This window comes from Rhinolophus sinicus, linkage group LG02 (genome assembly GCF_036562045.2).
Source record: "Rhinolophus sinicus isolate RSC01 linkage group LG02, ASM3656204v1, whole genome shotgun sequence".
In the NCBI taxonomy this organism is placed as follows: Eukaryota; Metazoa; Chordata; class Mammalia; order Chiroptera; family Rhinolophidae; genus Rhinolophus; species Rhinolophus sinicus.
The window spans coordinates 69,540,157-69,560,271 of NC_133752.1; the positions used below are offsets into that span (position 1 = coordinate 69,540,157).

The 20,115-nt window shown below is 36.6% G+C and overlaps 1 protein-coding gene and 1 pseudogene across 1 annotated transcript in view; one reads left to right on the plus strand and one right to left on the minus strand.

The window, feature by feature from the left end:
• The window catches only part of LOC109451675 (uncharacterized), an 86,894-nt gene that overhangs the window by 44,764 nt on the left and 22,015 nt on the right, over nt 1–20,115 (plus strand). Inside the window, exons 5-8 of the mRNA XM_074324823.1 lie at nt 728–804; nt 5,905–5,965; nt 6,247–6,394; nt 6,697–6,764. Coding sequence (XP_074180924.1) covers nt 728–804; nt 5,905–5,965; nt 6,247–6,394; nt 6,697–6,764 — 354 coding nt within the window. The remainder of the gene's footprint in view (nt 1–727; nt 805–5,904; nt 5,966–6,246; nt 6,395–6,696; nt 6,765–20,115) is intronic.
• LOC109451668 (small ribosomal subunit protein eS8) lies at nt 11,913–12,705 on the minus strand (annotated as a pseudogene).

A 20,115-nucleotide genomic window follows, 5' to 3' on the forward strand; every position in this document is an offset into this window, starting at 1 on the left:
GTGAGCATAATTATGTGTCAGATCGCCCTCCTGGGAAGGAGGGTCTCAGAGAACTTGAATGGTGCTATGAGGCCCAGGAGAGCCTTCTCACAGGAGAGCCTTAGTCACCTGCAGTCTTCCTGGGAGCGTGCCCTGGAGGTGGATCGTACTCCCACGTGAGGCTCGAGAAGGCAGGTGGACGTGCACATGAGATGTAAGGAAATGATTACTGCATTCTGTTGGGCCATGAGTAGGGACTGTCAGACTGGAAAGAAATGCATTTTAATTTTGATTGTTCCTATAGACTGAATGTTTGTGTTCCCCCGAAATTCATAAGTTGAAACCTAATCCCCTGTAATGGTGTTTAGAAGCCTTTGTGAGTAGGTCATGAGGGTGGAGCCCTCATAATGGGATTGGCGCCCTTGTGAAGGGCTGACGAGATCAGAGTTTCCCCTCTGCTGTGTGAGGACGCAGTGCAAACACGGCCTCTGTGAGCCAGGAAGTGGGCGCTCACCAGACACGCAATCTGCTGGCACCTTCATCTTGGACTTCACAGCCTCCAGAACTTTGAGAAATAAATTTCTGTTGTTTATACGCCACCTGGTCTATGATATTCTGTTATAACAGCCCAAATGGACTAAAACAATCATAGAATGAATAATAGAAATGATAGCTGCTTTAAAAAATTCAAATAGCAACTTGGAGTAACCTTCTAAATTCTGATAAATTTGTTTTCCTCTTTCAACAGGAATCACCCTTATTCTTTTCATGGCCAAAATTAAAAATGGATTTTCTGGTTCACTGTTCTTTGTACCAGTATTACAGGTTATATTGTTATATTTTGTATCATAAGCTTCTCTTGTAGAATCAGTACATAAATATTTGAGTAAAATTTATTAAATTAATTAGAAGACTTGGCTCTTTTCATCTTTCAGAATCTTCTCTGCCAATCACACTCTTTTTTTATTTTTATTTATTTTTTAAATTTGTTGGGGTGACAATTGTTAGTAAAATTACATAGATATCAGGTGTACAATTCTGTATTACATCATCTATAAATCCCATTGTGTTTTCACCACCCAGAGTCAGTTCTCCTTCCATCACCATGTATTCGATCCCCCTTACCCTCATCTCCTACCCCCACCCCCCTTACCCTCTGGTAACCACTAAACTATTGTCTGTGTCTATGAGTTTCTGTTTCTCATTTGTTTGTCTTGTTCTTTTGTTGTTTTTGGTTTATATACCACATATCAGTGAAATCACATGGTTCTCTGCTTTTTCTGTCTGACTTATTTCGCTCAGCATTACACTCTCAAGATCCATCCATGTTGTCACAAATGTCCCTATATCATCTTTTCTTACCGCCGAATAGTATTCCATTGTGTATATATACCACAACTTCTTTATCCATTCATCTATCGAAGGACATTTTGGTTGTTTCCATATCTTGGCCACCGTAAACAAAGCTGCAGTGAACTTTGGAGCACACGTGTCTTTACGTATAAATGTTTTCAGATTTTTTGGGTAGATAGATACCCAGGAGAGGGATTGCTGGGTCATATGTTAATTCTATTCGTAATTTTTTGAGGAACCTCCACACTGCCTTCCATAGAGGCTGCACCAGTCTGCATTCCCACCAACAGTGTATGAGGGTTCCTTTTTCTCCACAGCCTCTCCAACACTTGTTACTATTTGTCTTGTTGATTATAGCCATTCTGGCCAGTCACACTCTTACCTGTTGCTTATAATCATGTGAAAATCACCTCTTTCGTGAACCCTCACCTGGCTCCTCTAGCCACATGTGACTTCTCCATTCTTTGCAACCCCATAGCATGTTGGTTTATAAGTTCTTTATGGCCCTCAGTATTTCTTTTACTCTTCAACATTTAATTTACCTGTAGGTAGTATTTATTTATAACGCTTTTTGTTCCACAAAGGAAATGTTTAGAAGAAAATATAAAATAAGTGGGAAGATGGTAATGAAAGGAAAATAAATATAGGACTGCAAGATGAAGCCACTGTCACACACATTTATTGGGCACTTGCCATGTCCCACGTGCTAGACAGCCCCTGCTCTCCTGGAACGCAGAGCTGAGTCGGGGCACAGCTGTGGCTTACTGACCAGTTCAAACCTAGGAAATGCTCAGAGACCAGCTTCAAACCATCACCAGAGGTTTGATATTAATAATTCTGCCCCCTACCAACCCATCTTTTTACTAATTCACCCACTTTTTACTATTGTTTCTTGTTAAAAATTAGGCGGTAGTGTATTATCAATTGTGCTACTATTTTTCATTAAAGGACTTTCTTTTTAACTCCACAGATATCTTCGTGGAGGCTCTTCCTGAGCCTTCTTCAAGGTTTAAGATCTTCCATGCCAAGATTTTAAAACCATTCATGTGATTATGCTAGGGAGACAGGGTATCCTTCAATTTTCCCAGGGAATTTCTGTTCCAGCTTGAGAGTACTTAATGTATACTATCTAGTCAAATGAATCCCTGGCAGTTTTTTCTTTTATCAAGTTACAGCTGCCTCTGTAAAAGAAACCTCATTTATATGTTTTCTCTACATTGACTAACTGGCAACAAATAAGATAAAGAAATGATGATCATTTTCGAAATGTTGTAAGAGCAACTGATGGCACCAAAATATTCATTTATGGCTCCAGGAAAAACCACAGAGGGAATGTTATGACTGTTCCAATATGTAAAAGTGTAGATTATTACCATGGCAATGTAAAAAGCCACAGACTTCCCTCAAATCACTTCCTAATTTCTGTATTTTGACCAAAATAATTGTTAAGGAAAGTCCCGTCTGGGCCATTTTTAAAGCAAAGGATTTGCATAGGAATATTTTTAAAATTATGAGAATATTTATTCTAATTTTGATTTATATCTTTATGTATAAAACAAGAATAAGAAAAACTATAATTAAAATGTAATTTTCATTGTAGTTGAGCTTTTAAAATAGTATTTTATTATAACAACTATCACCTCAGATAATTAGTAATTAGAATTTTTTTCACAGGACTTATTTCTTCAAAAATGCTGAATTTTTGCTGCTCTGTTCTCAAAATTCAACTTAATTGCTAATTTAAGATCATGGGTCTATGTGCTCCTCCACAAATTAGAGTTTTACTCCCAGGTACCTCCAAGAAATGTTAATTTCCTGAGTCTTTTCCCCCCCATTATATTACATAATAAAGTCTGTTACTTTAACCTAGAAAGAGGATATTAGACTTTGCTCCCCCAAAGAACCAGGTGTATACATTTATGTATTAATATATCAGGAGCTCTGCCATCACCATTTCTCGGCTTTTTGTTTTTTGGTGGGAGAGGCAAGGTACATCTGATTCAGTGTGGGACAGAGGGTATGGAGGGTCAGCCTGTGACCCAAGGGGCAGGCAGGGTCTAATCTGGGAGGTTATTAGATGATGCTTGGAGCCAACAGGGATGACATCAAAAGCCAAAGGGAAATAAGCCAACAACCTGAGAGCAACTGCTAGGAGGATCAAAATAAATTTGCAAAGGTAGGCTTCTTGCTTCAGATAAATACTTAGTAAATCCCTGGCCATGTTTCTGAGGGTTTTCTGACCAGAATTTAGTAATAAATATATTTTATATCATAGCGTAATACAGGCTCACACAGCCCTTGCTGTGTCCAAGTGTTAGATCTCTGCCCTCACCGTGGGTGAGGCACTCTGATATTTTCAGTTCTCTTAGGTTGTATTCTATTCCATTTACAGATGTAGGTAGGAGACTTACTTTCCTGATTTCATGAGCTGCTTAATTGAGAGAAGTCCACAGCTTAAAATGTACAGTCTGGGAGATTGGGAAGATGGGATGGAAGAGAATACAAAAAAAAAAAAAAAAAAGCCAGAGGATGTGGTTTTTTATTTTAAGATTGAAAGCTCCTTCAGAATTTAGAATGTAACACACAAAACAACAAAAGAACATGTCTATAGGGTAAATCAAAACAAGCAAATAAACAGGCAATTAGTACTAATACAAGTTAGTTATAGAAGTGTCAACTTGAGATGTGAATAGTTAAGGTCAGGAATAGAGGTTTCCTGCAAAAATAATGTAAAGCCAGCTTTTGAGTGACACTGATTGATGGAGAATCCAGAGAAGGAAATAGCCCAGATGGTATAACAGCAAGCTCCAACAGATTGTGTGTGGTACAGAAGGATAAAGAAGTTCACTTAGGAGAGAGGAGGGCGGTAGAAGCTTTCAATCCTTTAGACAGCCTCAGAGGCGCTCGAAAAACACTACCTTTGCTTATAGAAGTGACACAAAGCAATTGTGTTTAAGGATTATTCTAGTGACTTTGTTGAGAGCAGATGCATTGCCATCAGATTTACTGGAAACAAAAGAGATTGTTGTTGTCACCTAGAGAGTGAAAAACGTGATCTAATGTCACAGAAGTGAAAATATAGGAAGGGAGGGATCCGGAATTGAGGATTCATTGACTTCTATATGTCAGTTTTGTGATGACTCTTCTTGGTATAAGCGTCCAATGCTGGGAGTGACTTGAGAAGAGATGAAAGGACTGGCTGTCAACAGTGTCTCCTGTTGCTCTGCCAAGGCCCTGGCTTCCTCTAGCCTGACCGGGGATTCCCAGTATTCATCATTAGTGGGTTAAACCACAAAGACAAAGCTCATTCCAAAGGCTCTGCCCTTGCTAGGATGGGAGAGTAACCTTTTATCAGCCTCTCTCTGATCACTGAAAAGCTGTGTGTGTTTAGGAAATCTTCCAGTGCTTTGGAAAAATCAGACCTAGACCCTCCAAGGTAATGATCAGAAGAGAGATCTTTCATGTGGGTGGGGATGGCTGGACCTCAGAGTCCTTCCTGCGTCTTTTTTCTAGACATTCATCTTTCCCTTGGGAAACTCACTGATTGCTCCTGCTCCTGTTTCTGCTGGGGTCACCCTTCTCCCCCTCGGCTGCCTGGGAAGATCTAGGCCTGGGCTCCGTAAGAAGTTTGATAGCCGATTTAGCTGCAAGAACCCTTCCCATCAAGCACGAGGTACCTCAGAGTGCATAAATGGCAGCTGGCATGAGAACACCCAGCCCTCTCTTGACACACATGCCCATGCCAGCCCCACTGTTCACTGCTCTGATTAAAGGGCTTGTGTATTGATCGCTCCCCATTACTAGTTAATAAGGCCTCTTATTGGCTGGGTTCACATCTTACTCATTTTCACAGCCCCTTACTACTTAACACACAGTACCTTACATTGATGTTTGTAAATAAATTAACAGCACAATGAAAATATACAACATTGTTGTTCTTCCAGGTGCCCCTACAAGGCTGAAGTTAAATTTTATATCTTTTATTTAGGAGAATGACCCTAAATTCGTTATTAGAAATTAGTTTATCAAATGAGTAGAAATTAGTTTATCAGATTAGTGCTTTGTCCTTGTACTATCTCTGAGGCTGTGAATGATGACTATCAAGTGGGAGACCTTGGGAAGATGCTAGGGAGCCTGAGGGACCACCAGCAAAAGGAAATTGTATGTAAAAATGGAAGCAGAACACCAGACTTAAGCTTCATCTACTTCATAATCTTACCTCAAATTATTCTGCCTATTCCACTGCACATTTACATAAATGGTGTCTCCTCCCACTTGTGTTTATGATACATTTCCTCAGTATCTCCAAATAGAGCATAACTAGAAGATATTGTTGCTTTTCAAGACCAGGCACCATGGCCTGTCCTTCCCCTCAAATCTACTGTGTTGGCACATTGATGTTCAAGAGTTACTTGTGAGAGGAAAAATACATAAAACTCCATACCATGAGGGATGGTCTCTGTCTTGCTCTGTCTGTCTGTAGCCTAGCACGTAACAGTCTCAGTGAGTGTTTCTGTGTGAATGAATTTTCTCAGTGGTCTCTGAGTCCCACCCCTCTACCCTTTCTTTCAGGGCTGCAACAACCATTATCTCTGACACCTTAAACTGCCACTTTCTTGTGTTCATCACATCTGTAAGTACACAATAGAAGCAGTAACTTTTTCAGTTAGGATTCTGGCAGGGAGCTACAACCAATGATTATGTCCTCCAAATGACTTTCGTATTTGTGACCAGCTCTGGAGCTAGGCGGTTAGTGGAACCTGACCGCAGATTGCCCATGACATTAGATGGTTCAGTAGTATTGACTCCCTTTTTGAAGTTGTAAATGAAATAATCCTCATATGACAGTATAGAAGATGATGCATTTAAGAACTCCACGTTTCTTTCCTATTCTAATTCACTGTCTTTTTTCAGGGTCATTGTCAGATAATTGCTCAGATGAACTATGAGGAAATATCTGTATGTGCCTGTGTAATGAAGACAGGGCCTTCCACCCTGAAAAATTTCCACCCTGTTCTTCCACCAGGAGGAACTCTTGATGTATCTGGAATAAATTTACGAAGTAAGAGTATTTCTGTGTAATAACATTGCAGAAACATTGGAATTAATTTCTGTGTTGCAGTCCACCAATTCTGGGTCTGTGTCTGCCACATTATGTTTATTTTTGTTAAGTACAGGAAACATTTTTCCATATACCATAAAAAGTAAGAAAAATTAAAATGAGCATTTCCTTTTTCATTGAATATCCTTTTACAACACCACTTTAAGTGTCTAGTATTATACCTAACTAATGGGTCATAATGTGAATAAGTTAAAATAGAATTTACAACGACAAAATATCTGTTCTTATTCATGCATCCACAGTTTCTTCCAAGATTTCATTCTCAGCTGCTAGGAAGAAAACACTCAACACAAAGAAAATTCCACTCCAGGTAAGAAAAATGGTTTAAATTTGACGTGTCATTGAAGATCTGGATCTTAGTTTATTTTCTCTCTAAAATATCAAGAATCTTTTTTCCAGGAGGTGGAGAGTAAAAATGCAGGATGATCCCTCTTGTCTTGGCACTTAGCAAGGGAGCCTCCAAAATCCTGAGTTCATTTCTTTAAGTAGTAGATGGTACTTAGATGTCAAACTGATCATTTCCTCTTTTAGAATGAGGAATCCACTTTCTCTGTGATCTAGGGTAGCTTAACAAGCTAGACAAGATTCATCGCCAGATTTTGTGGGATCTCCCTCGATTATACTTAATAATGCTCTTGCTTATACTTAATTTCTAAGTATAAATTCACAGTTATTTGTTATGCAGCTACTCTTTTCTGGAATTGGAGCACAAACATGAGTAAGACCCAATCTTGTAAGGAGGAGAGCTTTTAATTTTCATTGGCAAAATGAATTCATTGTAAATGCTTCTGAAGAGTGCAAATTATTTGTAAATAACATCTGTGGATTTTTGAAAAATGTAATTCATTGTCACATCTAGGGCACAATTGGCCTGGCCTCCTTCTTGAAGAGTATACTTCTTTAGTCTTGCCCCATTTCTGGAACTTTGGGTTACTTCCATATTTGCAAGTCCTTAGTAACAAATTACCAAAAGGAAATGTTTAATAACTATAGACAGATGGCTGTATTTGATATCTACATTGATAATCATCAGCTTGATACAATTCCTTAATGTCCCACAAAAACACATTCTCTTTCAGACAAGGTACCCATTACATTACCCTCCATTGATTGGGTGTCGTATCAGTTGTTCCGAAGGTTGATGTCTCCCTGCTCTAAGGGGATTTTCTGTTCTCCTAGCCACATTAGCTACTTCTTTTTTCTTTCATTGCTACATCAAATATTTCTTAAGCACCTATTCTGTTGTGCTGTTGCTCTCTGCATATGATACCACATATCTTGGGCCCAAGGCATTTGCCTGACTTTTTCAAAGTCACAGTTTTGATAATTGTTTCAGTGTATATGTCCTGGATACACTAGAGATTTTCCATGGTACCTGGACTAATAGTTAAGTAAGGTAACTTGGGTTTAATTGAATGTGGTATGTCTTACTTGATGGAACTAAGGAAAATTACAAGCATTAAAAAATTTAAATTACTTTAATAAGGGCAAAGTAATTTCCTAAATTAATTAATATATCATTAACTGCCATTAACCCCTTGTTAATTAAATAGAATGGTAAAATTAAATAAAAAGATGGATGATTTCCTAAAGGAGATGGTTTAATAGACACATATAGCATTGTATAATTCAGCCATTGTATAATTGGAACTACAGAATGATGAAAGATTTCATACAGGTAGAGCATTATGGGAGCAGGAAACAGAGAGGATTCTTTTCCAGAGAATGACTGTATTCTATTTTACTCTATTTCAGTGGTTATTAACTTTTCTTGGTTAAGAATTCAGTATATCTAAATCAACTAATGTTTGCTGAGTATCTCTTATATGCCAGGCATTTAGGCATAGGAACTGAGGACTTAATTGAGCAAAAATAGTTTTCTTTGAGAATTTGGTGAAAACTAGGGAGTCCTTCCAACAGATAAAGTAAAATGTATACATACATATTCTTATCAGTTGTGCATATAAACTCTTAGGAGGTACACAGACCCCTAAAGTTCATCTATTGCAACCCTTAGGTCTGTGGACTTAATTTCAGGACCTCTGCCCTATTTGAAGTTATTCAAGCAAGGAATGATGTGTGTGTCATAGCACTAGTCACTTAACCTCCATCAGCTTCTATTTTTTTTTTTTTCCTATTAAATGAGGGTAGTAGATGAAAGCCTTCCATTTCTAAAAAAAAAAAAAAAATCAAAAAAAAAATCGATGAGTATGTGAACAGGTGTTATAAAAAATGTATACATATGACTTGTGTTCATCTTTTGATATCGGTATATATTGAGTATTACAATTTTAATACAGTTTTTTCCTTTCTTAAAGTGTGTATACATTTTTTTGGCACCTTCTGTATATGCTTGTCTATTTGTGTCATCCAACTCTCTATCACGCATATGTGTATAGGTGTAGAAAAGAAGAGCATAAAACAGCATGACAACATAGAATAGGAATGAGAGAATCCTCTGGAATATAGAGATCAGACCAACTCCCCCATGAGAACAGGCAGTGGTCATCCAGGTGGTCCCACGTGAATGTCAGAGCTAGAACTTGGCCCTGCATTTTGTGCCCTCAGCCCACAGCCCCTTTCCACAGTGCCACAGCATGTACGAAGATTTATTCTCTACTAATGCCCACAAAGTGGTTACATTAGATTAATAACTATCTTTTTAATTAATGTTGAATCTCAGTTGTTTGTTGAATTAAGATATGTACCTTTAATTATAGGTGTTACTAGTGAAAATGTTTTATAAACTTGGCTCCTTGGCATAAAAGACATTTGTGAAATTCAAGGATATTTGGGAAATCTAGAAAGTTTCACTAGTGGCAGTAACCCTAGTGTTAGGGTTGAATTGTGTTCCCCCATAATTCATACATTGAAGTTGTAACCCCCAGTACCTGAGAATGTGACCTTATTTTAAAATTAGGGTCCTTGCAGATGTAATTAGTTAAGAGAAGTCACTAGAGTGAGTCCTAATCCTATATGACTGTTGTCCTTAGTAAAGGGGTAATTTGGACACAGCTACATACACCCACAGAGAACACCAGTGAAGATGAAGGCAGAGATCAGGGTGATGCTCTTTATAAGTGAAGGCACATCAAAGATGGCTCACAAACCACCAGAATGTAGGGGAGATGCTTGGAACAATTTCTCTCTCAGTTCTCAGAAGAAAGATTCCTGCCAACACCTTCAATTTGGGGCTTTTAGTCTCCAGAACTGTGAGACAAGACATTTCCATTGTTTACATCTCCCAGTTTCAGGTGCTGTATTACAACAGCCTTAGCAACCCAATTTACTTAGGAAGGTCACACGGTCTCTCTGGATTTTGGTTTCCTCATCCATGTCAAGTGAGGGGTGAACCAGACAGATGGTTTTCAGATGGTGGTCTGGGAGAAAGCCCTTCAGGGGAGTGTGTGTGTGTGTGAATTTGTGATATAAGGAAACTGTGCAGTAAAATAATTATGTATATATGAATGTTCATTCAGGATTTCCCTCCCCAACCCTTTTTTCTCTGTACCACCTGCTTTCCCAGAAACAGTTTCTCTGTTTTTCTGATAGGGAAAGATCTCCAAGATATTATGTAGAAAAATCAAGGTATGCAGCAGTGCATGTGGTATGCTTCCATTTGTGTTAAAAAGGGAAGGTAATAAAAAAGATGAACCATAACAGCTATTGGGGAGGATGTGGAGAAATTGAAACTCATATACTTTGCTGGTGGGAATGAAATATGATGGAGCCCCTTTGGCAAGTAGTCTGGCAGTTTATAAAAAAAATGAAACTAAGAGTTACCATGTAACCCAGCAATTCCTGGGTGTATCCCAGAAGAATCAAAAAACATATTCATAGGAAAAAAATACAGGAAAACTTACACATGGCTGTTCATAGCAGTATTATACAACAGCCAAAAAAAGTGGAAATGATCCAAATATCTATCAACTGATGAATACATAAACAAATGAATTTAAAATTCTATTAATATAATTAATAAAAATGTATTTTATATCCATGAAATGGAATATTCAGCCATAGAAAGGAATGAAGTACTAATACATGCTACAACATGAATGAACCTTGAAAACATTATGCTAAATGAAAGAAGACAGTCATAAAAGGCCATCTATTATATGATTCCATTTATATGAAATGTCCAGAATAGGTAAATTTATAGAGACAGAAAGTAGATTAATGGTTGCTCAGGGTTAGGGTTATGGGGAGTGGTAGCTAAGGGACTTGGCATTCTTTTTGGAGTGATGAAAAAGTCCTTTAATTAGATAATGTGATGGTCATAGAACCTAAAATCTACTGAAACCACTTAATTGTGTAGTTTAAATGTGAATTCTTTGGTATATAAATTATATTTCAATTTAAAAACCCTATGGGAAGAGAATAAAAATTTTTTTATAAGAGAGCAAATAATTTATATTTTCTTGATTATGCACAAGGAAATTATGTAAGGAGACAATAAGACACTTCTTAGTGGTTACCTGGACTGGGAGGGGCTTCTGAGAGAGTAGAAACTAAGCAGCTGAGGGACAAGTGAGAGAAAGAGAGAGATGGTTTTTAAAAAAAAGATGTAATTTAATATTTTCTATATCTTTTAATGTTTTATAATTTTATAATAAAATTTGGACCATATGAATATATTATCTTTTCAAAAATTAAATAAGAACAAAATTAATTAAAACTATGTTTATTAGATTTTTTATAGTTAGTTTGGTAATGTATAAGTTTTAACACCTGGATATCAGAGATCGAGTACACATATTTAGCTTTTGCTTTTAGGACATTTGGTTAATTTCTCATTAGAAAACATTTGTTAAATCCCCTTTGAACATGGTTGTGATGTTTGATGACTCATGCTGGACAATCCTGTCTTTTTTTGGTGCAATTCTTATTTTTTCTAGACTATTTAGTTTACTTGTAGTTCTCCGCATTTGTTCTTCTCTGCATATGTAAATAGGAAAAGTACACATCTTGTACATATATAAGCAGACATGTGATGAGTAAAACAAAATGCCCACTTAGAAGAATATTCCTCTATATCAGAAACTCAAAATCAGTACAAATTAGCCTTATTCTATTTAATTTCCAACTACCTGTTATAAATTTTGTCAGTGTTTTATACACTATAGGTTGCAACCAAATGGTAGTTTATGAAATAAAATTTTAAAAATTGATTAAAGAGTAAAATAAAACAGAAATAACCAGAATTCATCACATATAATATGAATAATATGGATAAGTAATATTTTGTGTAGTACTTAAGGGGCGTGTGTGTGTGTGTGTGTGTGTGTGTGTGCGTGTGCGTGCAGGGTCATACACAATATCGCATATATTTTTTTAAAATGTTTGAAAGTCACTGCCTTCTTTGAACTCTTTTGAGTATTGTTATGAACTTGTATCTTTTTTTTTTGTTTTTGAACACAAAACACCTTTATTACACTATGCTAGGAGGGATGATGATTTATTTGCCTTTCTGGGCCTTGATTTTCCTCAGCTAGAACTCTAGCTCCTTCCCCTCTAGCGCAGAGCCTCTGCTGGGCCACACTGGCCTGGTCGGGAAGCGATACATGCAAGAAGCGTGCCCTGCTGGAACTGCTCCTCCAGAAGACTGCCGATATTGGCATTCTTTTTCCTCTCATCATATTGCTTCTGAATTTTCTTTGATCATTTTTTTTGTTTAAAATCTCTTCCTCCTCAGGAGTCAGCTTGGCCCCCTTCTTGCGGCCCAGGGGCCGTGCACAGTGGGACTTGTACCACTCTCGGTACCGTGTGCTGTCAGTGCGCACGATGCATGTCTTTCCTTGGGTGATGGTGGGGACCAGTTCGTTGTTGGATGCATTGCAGACGACATCAATAATCCTTGTTTTGCGTGTACAGCACTGGAAGCCCTAGGAGAAGCTCCCCACGCCCAGCCTCAACGCGCAGTACTGCTTTTGCCTCCACGCACACGGACTGTGCATATGCGGCGGGGGCCAATCTCAATGTTGGCAGCAGGGCGCCCTGTCCCAGCTCTTATTTTCGCTTCTTGTGGGAGGGCTTTCTCTTGCCCCCGGTCTTGCGGCGCCGGTACCAGTTGTCCCGAGAGATGCCCATGGCTCAGTGCCGATTGGAAAGAGAACTTGTGTCTTTTATTGACTTGGTTTATTTCAGTTAACCAAAATGATGAGTTATTGTTATTACTTGTGTTAGTAATTACTTATTATTAATCATATTATTATAATTGATACTTATTATTTTCATTGACACTTAAATTATGGCAGCTTGACCTGTGGGAAGTCCTTCAAATGGGCTCCTGTGAGATTCATCAGTGTTGTGTGTACCAGTAGTTTGTTCTTTTTTATTGTTGAGAATAGAATTTCATTGTATTGATATTCTACAATTTGTTGCTCTATTTTCCTTTGGTAGACATTTGTGCTATTTCCATTTTGACGCAATTATTAATAAACTGCTGCAAACATTATTGTCTAGTTTTGTGGACATAATCATTTATTTCTCTTGGATACATATATACATATATATATAAATACAGTATATATATATATATTTTGCCATGTATAGTGTGCTCCCATGTATAGTGCACACCCATGTTTTTGCCCCAAACTTTCAGGGAAAAAATATTTTGTTTTAATTTTCCAATGATTTTTGTGAAAATATCAGCTAGATTGCTACCATCCGCCTCAAGTGTATGAAGAGAAATGTTGTGCTGTTCACCCTGTGGTAGTAGTTAGCATCACCTGTATTATCAAGTCAGTCACTTACTCTGTGGACAACAGTGTTTCCCTCTTCATTTCATTTCATTGAATCATTGGCTGAAATTGCTTTTGTTTCAAGTTCATTGTAAGTTCAACAAAACCAGTTATCATATTCCAGGATATTATTTTGCATATGGATATTGTTATTGATTTCTAAAGTTACACTTTTAACTCATAATCATAAATAAAAGAATTAAAAACATTTATATAGATATGGAATTAGTACTACCCATATATAATGTGCATGCATCCTTATTTTTCCCTCACAAATTAGGGCAAAAAGTACACATTATACCTGACAAAATATGATAGTTGAATTCCTGGGTCATAGAGCAGTCAGATGTTTGCTTAACTTTCAAAGAAATTGCCAAGCAGTTTTCCAACGTGGTTGTATAGTTTTATACTCCTACCAGTAATGTGTAAGAATTCCTGTTGCTCCATATTCTTGCCAACATTTGGTATTATTAATCTTTTAATTCTGGCTACTCTGATGGCTATGTGGTGGTATCTCATTGAAGTTGTAATTTGCATTTTCCCAATGACCGAAGATATTGAGTACCTTTTCAGCATGCTTATTAATTATTTGGATATCACCTTTTGTGAAGTGACTGATCCTGTCTTTTGCTCATTTAAAAAATTATTGATTTGTTCTTTATCTTTTCTGTGGCCTACCTTTTTGCTTTAATAACAATGTCTTTTGATGAACAGATGTTTTTAAATTTGATCCTTTTTTTTTTAGGATTAATGTCTTTTCTGTCCTAGGAAATCCTTGTCTACCCCAGTGTTTTGAATAGTGGGCTACTCTTAACAGAGAGAAGAAAGGATGTATCTTTTTAAGAGTTCACATTGAGTTTTTAGATTTAGCTTATCCTTTCTTATTTGTTTTGTTTTTGTTTCTCATTTAGCTTATTGTCCTTTACTTTTCTCATAGTATGAACCACTAAGACTTTAGACTGCATTTCATAACATCAGCTTTTATTTGGGACAAAAAAGTATTTGAAACTTAAAATATATGAAAACCCCCCACCAGACTACATGGTATTTAAAGTCACCATAATCTCAAAGATATTATAATTCACTGCATGAGGGTATTCTAAGCAGATTTGCTTATTAGGGACAAAACCAGGTTTTGTGGGACCTGAAGCTTATATAATTTAGGGATCATATTTTATTATTTTTAAAAATATTTTTTCAGATATAGTTGACATTGAATATTATTTTGTATTAGTTTCAGGTGCACAGCATAGTGGGTAGACATTTATATAATTTATGCATTGATCTCCTGATTAGTCCAGTATCCACCTGGCACTATATATAGTTGTTACACATTATTGACTATATTCCCTATGCTGTACTTTATATCCCTGTGACTATTTTGTAACTACCAATTTGTATTTCTTAATCCCTTCACCTTTTTCATCCAGCTCCCCAACCACCCTCTCCTCTGGCAGCCATCAGTTTGTTCTCTGCAGCTATGAGTCTGTTTCTGTATTGTTTGTTCATTTATTTTGTTTTTTAGATTCCACATGTAAGTGAGATCTTACAGTATTTGTCTTTCTCTGTCTGACTTATTCCACTTAGCGTAATACCTTCTAGGTTCATCCAGGTTGTCACAAATGGCAAGATTTCATTCTTTCTTATGGCTGAGTAATATTCCATTGTATATATGTATCACATTACTCTGTCTTCTACTGATGGGCACTTGGGTATTATAAATTGTGTTACAGTAAACATAGGGTGCATATATCTTTTTGAAGTAGTGTTTTGGATTTCTTCAGATAAATACTTTGCAGTCGATTGCTAGATCATACAGTAGTTCTATTTTCAACTTTTTCAGAAACCTTCAAACTGTTTTCTATAGTGGCTGCACCAATTTGCAGTTCCACCAACAGTGCACGAGGGTTCCTTTTCTCCCCATCCTCGGCAACATTTGTTCTTTGTTGATTTATTTATGATAGTCATCCTGACAGGTGTGAGATGATATCTCATTGTGGTTTTAGTTTGCATTTCTCTGATGATTAGTGATGATGAGCATCTTTTAATATGTCTCTTGGCCATGTGTATATCCACTTTGGAGAAACGTCTGTTGAGGTCTTCTTCCCGTGTTTTAATTGTCTTGTTTGTTTGTTTTTTTATATTGAGTTGTATGAGTTCTTTACAAATTTTGGATATTAACCCCATATCAGACATATCACTGGTGCATATCTTCTCCCATTCAGTAGGCTGTGTTTTCGTTTTGTTGATGGTTACCTTTGCTGTGCAAAAACTTTTTAGTTTGATGTAGTCCCATTTGTTTATTTTTTCTTTTGTTTCTTTTGCCTGAGGAGGTAAATCAGAAAAAAAATATATCATTAAGAGCAATGTCTGAGAGTTTACTGCCTATGTTTTCTTCTAACAATTTTGATGATTTCGGGTCTTACATTTAAGTCTTTAATTCATTTTGAGCATATTCTTCTATATGGTATATGTAGGTCATTCAGTTTCACTTTTTTGCATGTATCTGTCCAGTTCTCCAACACCATTTATTGAATAGACTGTCTACCCCACTGAATATTTCTGCTTCCTTTGTCATAGATTAAATGACCTTGTAGGTGTGGGTTTATTTCTGGGCTCTCTATTCTGTTCTATTGACCTATTTGTCTGTTTTTGTGCCAGTACCATGCTGTTTTGATTCCTATAACCTTTAGTATAGTTTGATATCAGGTAGCATGATACTTCCATTTGTGTTCTTTTCTAGATTGCTGTGGCTATTCAGGGGTCTTTTGTGGTTCCATATAAATTTTAAGATTATTTGTTCCAGTTCTTTGAAAAATGCCATTAGTATTTTGATTGGGATTGCATTGAATCTGTAGATTGCTTTGGGTAGTATGGACATTTCAACGATGTTAATTCTTTCTATCCATGAGTATGGTATATGCTTCCATTTATTTGTATCTTTTTTTTTTTCTTTTTTTTTAATTTTATATTGAGAAACAGTGTGTTTTTCCAGAACCCACCAGCTCCAAGTCAAGTCATTGTTTTGAATCTAGTTGTGGAGGTCCCAGCTCAGCTCCAAGTCAAGTTGTTGTTTTCAGTCTAGTTGTGGAGGGTGCAGCTCACTGGCCCAAATGGGAATTGAACCAGCGACCTTGGTGTTTTGAGCACTGTGCTCTAACCGACTGAGAGAACCAGCCACCCCTATTTGTATCTTCTTAAATTTCTTTCTTCAGTGTCTAATAGTTTTCTGAGTACAGATCTTTTAGCTCCTTGGTTAAATTTATTCCTAGGTATTTTTTGATGCAATTATAAATGGGATTATTTTTAAAATTTCTCTTTCTAACATTTCATTATTGGTGTATAAAAATGAAACCAATTTCTGAATATTGATTTTATATCCTGCTATTTTACTGAATTCATTGAACAGTTCTAATAATTTTATGGTGGAATCTTTTGGGTTCTCTCCATATACAAGTATCATGTCATCTGCAAATAGTGACAGTTTTACTTCTTCCTTTTCAATTTGGATGCCTTTTATTTCTTTTTCTTGTCTAATTGCTGTGGGTAGGACTTCCAGTGTTATGTTAAATAAGCATGATGAAAGTGGGCATCCTTGTCTTGTTTTTGATCTTAAGAAGAACACTTTTAGCTTTTCTCTGTTGAGTATGATGTTAGCTGTGGGTTTGTTGTATATGGCCTTTATTTTATTGAGATACATTCCCTCTATTCCCACTTTGCTGAGAGTTTTTGTCATAAATGGGTGCTGAATTTTGTCAAATGCTTTTTATGCATCTATTGATATGATCACGTGATTTTTGTCTTTCATTTTGTTTATGTGGTTATTACATTAATTGATTTGTGGGTATTGAACCAATCTTGCATTCCAGGAATAAATCCCATTTGATTATGGTGTGTGATCTTTTTAATGTATTACTGAATTCGGTTTGCTAATATTTGGTTGAGGATTTTTGCATCTATGTTCATCAGGTTTGGGGCCGGCCCATTTCGTATCTCCACACCTCTTACAAGTCTCTACGTGGCTTCTTCTTTATATCCTTAGTTATGAAACTTCTCTTCAGCTAGACTTCAGGTGGTTCTCTGGGTTGATTGTTCTATAATTTACTTGTAATTTTAATGTGGTCACTGGAGAAGGAAGCATAGCTTTTATCTACTGTGCCATCTTTGACCCTCCCTAAGGATCAACTTTTGTGGAAAAGAATTTTGCAGTCATTCCATCTGGAATTGCTACCTTTCAAGATGTGTCAGATATGCCAAGATGTGATCTAATGTGTTGAGATGCATAAATATGCAAGTTTGCTTATAGAAATGCTCACTGTTTATGATGTTGCTATAAATTTGTACTTTACATTCATAGGTACTGTGAAAATTTTTATTTTGTAGGAGTCCCATAAAAATACATATGATGTGTTTGTATTTGTATATGTTTCAATATACAGCTTATTTTTTACAGAATAGAAATAGAAATAGAAATTCCATTTTGACAAGGAGACAAGGCCAAATCTTACAATTTTATGTGTCTGATAATTGTGAGAATTTTCCATAGAGTAGCTTCTGGCTCTTTCTCTTTCCACGTTCATAACACAATATAGCCAATGACTTCATCTTCATATTATGAAGCCAGATGAGTCACGGAGTGGGTATTTCAACTATTCATGGAATAAAGTATATTCTGGGAGGCTAGCAGTAACCTAATTATAGATAGAAGTGACTGATAACTCCATTAGTATATCCCCCTAAATCCAAGCTAAATGTATTTCCAACTCACCTTCCCCTTAGCTGTATCTTCAGACTACCTCTGGCCACTCCAGTGCCACCAAACAAGACAGAAAATATGATGGACAGAAAATAGTTGTGGAAAGAAAAAGCTACTTTAAACAATTGTAATGTAAATGTCTTTCTTTTGCAAAATTTACAGAAATGTAAGTTCATGTGAGTATGTTGTGGGAGCTCCTCCTGGACCTTGGAAGGGTCCTCTGCTAGTGAGGGGCTCTAAAGCTTACAATTCATTATTGCATGGTAAATGTGCCTCTGCAGATTATTATTACTCCACAGCAGAATTCAAATGCATAAAGTGAAAAGATATTTAGAACAGTTATAATTTTTGTAAGCATATTTTTAAAAACATGGTCGTTGCCATAAATTATTAGAGAATATGCTTAGAAAGTTACAAAGTGTACTAAATATTTTAAGTTTGATATTTTCATGGTGATGGGGTGGGTCAAAGCAGAAATATGAAATTCTGAGGAATGAGCTCTTGAGTAGCTAAATTAGTTTATCCAGCATTTTTAAGTTGATAAAAACAATACATTGTATTTGCACATCATAAATGTATAATAATGTTTATATGTGACTCACCCTAAATTCCATTAAATTAAATTATTTATGCACCAAGATCATTGGCTGGCACAGAGAAAAATGTCAAACAGGTTAGTTGCATCCCCTTATCTTTCAATTAAATTTAACAAAGATGTCAGTTGCATACTACTGCACCCAAAGTTATGCTAGATCATCTAATTAAGAAAATATAGCTTTGTGTTTTATTTAAGATATAAATATAACTCATGGTTTGAATAAAAACTGTAAAGGGTAGCATTCAGTCCAACAAAAGTAGACTTAACCGTCAAGCAATAACAGGCAGAATTTTTATTTTTAAAAATTGTTATGTTGTCTCTACTCTTAAGGAGTTTACAGCTTTGCTGCCACAATTTGGGAATAAAAACAGATGTCTTATGTACATGGTAGGTGGTTTAGGGAAGGGCAGTAATGTGACCAGGAGTGGTCATATTAGAATGTGAACTAGATCTTAACAAATGGAAAAGGTTTGGATAGACAGTGAAGAAAAAGCTTCCTGGGAGAGTAAATGCTTTCTCATTCACAAACAGAGCAAGTAGTACTTAAAAGTATTTTGAAAGTTACCATACAGATTGTGGCGTTTGCTGATGCTCTGTTCGGTTGGTTATAAGACCATTTCTTAAGAGGTGCTTTGCTTAGGTCGTGTTCAAAATCTCCTTTAGAAATTCAGAAGTCTCAGAAGCAGGAAAACTGTCGTGAAAAAGAAGAACAAAGTTGGTCAAGGTTATGCATAAGCCTCCTTAGCCAACTAGACTTTTAACTTTCACCATTGAATGTGTGCATTGCTGGGAGGTGGTTGTGTGTTTCAGGGTGTCGACTTTCTTTGTTGTTGTTGAACCTTTTCAGCCAGGAGCTTCAGCTTGGAGGTTCCTTCTCTGATTGCTTCTCAGAGGTATTGGGGAAATGTAATTAAAAACAAAATCTTCTCCAACCCAGAGAACTTCTCCACAGAGGTAATAAAGAAAACAGTTTTATTACTAAATAAATGTTAGCCAGAATGTGACGAGCATCACAGACAATCCATTAAGAGACTGCAAAGACAGAAAGAGATCCTCACCTTTAATATAGCCAAGGAGATACAGCACATTGCGTGTATGTTTTCAAGACAAACAATAACTGGTAAAATGAGAGGACTTGATAGCACCTTTTGTCACACATGGTTCATGCAACATTACCTGGTAATTCGGCTAACTGTCCAAGTTAGCAAGTTGGCTTTATTCAGAAGAAACACAAACCTCTCATCTCTCTGTGACAGGAGGTAGTTTTGCAACTTGAAACAAAACCCCACCAAACTTAGGCTCCTACCTTCCCACAAAAAACTGGGAGAGAGTGGTGCTATCTACCTGGATGATTACATTTCAAAGACATGGCTCCCAGGTCCTTGAGAATGACATTCCTGGATTATGAAGATGAAAAAGGCTCATCTAGTGTTCAAAAGGGTTTATATACATTTTGGAGAGGAGAAAGTACTTACAATAAGTTTTCTAAAGTGAACTACCTGAGAAAAAGGAAAGACAGGTCATTTCATTCTTTATTTTTAACAAACAGAATTAAGCCTCTTAT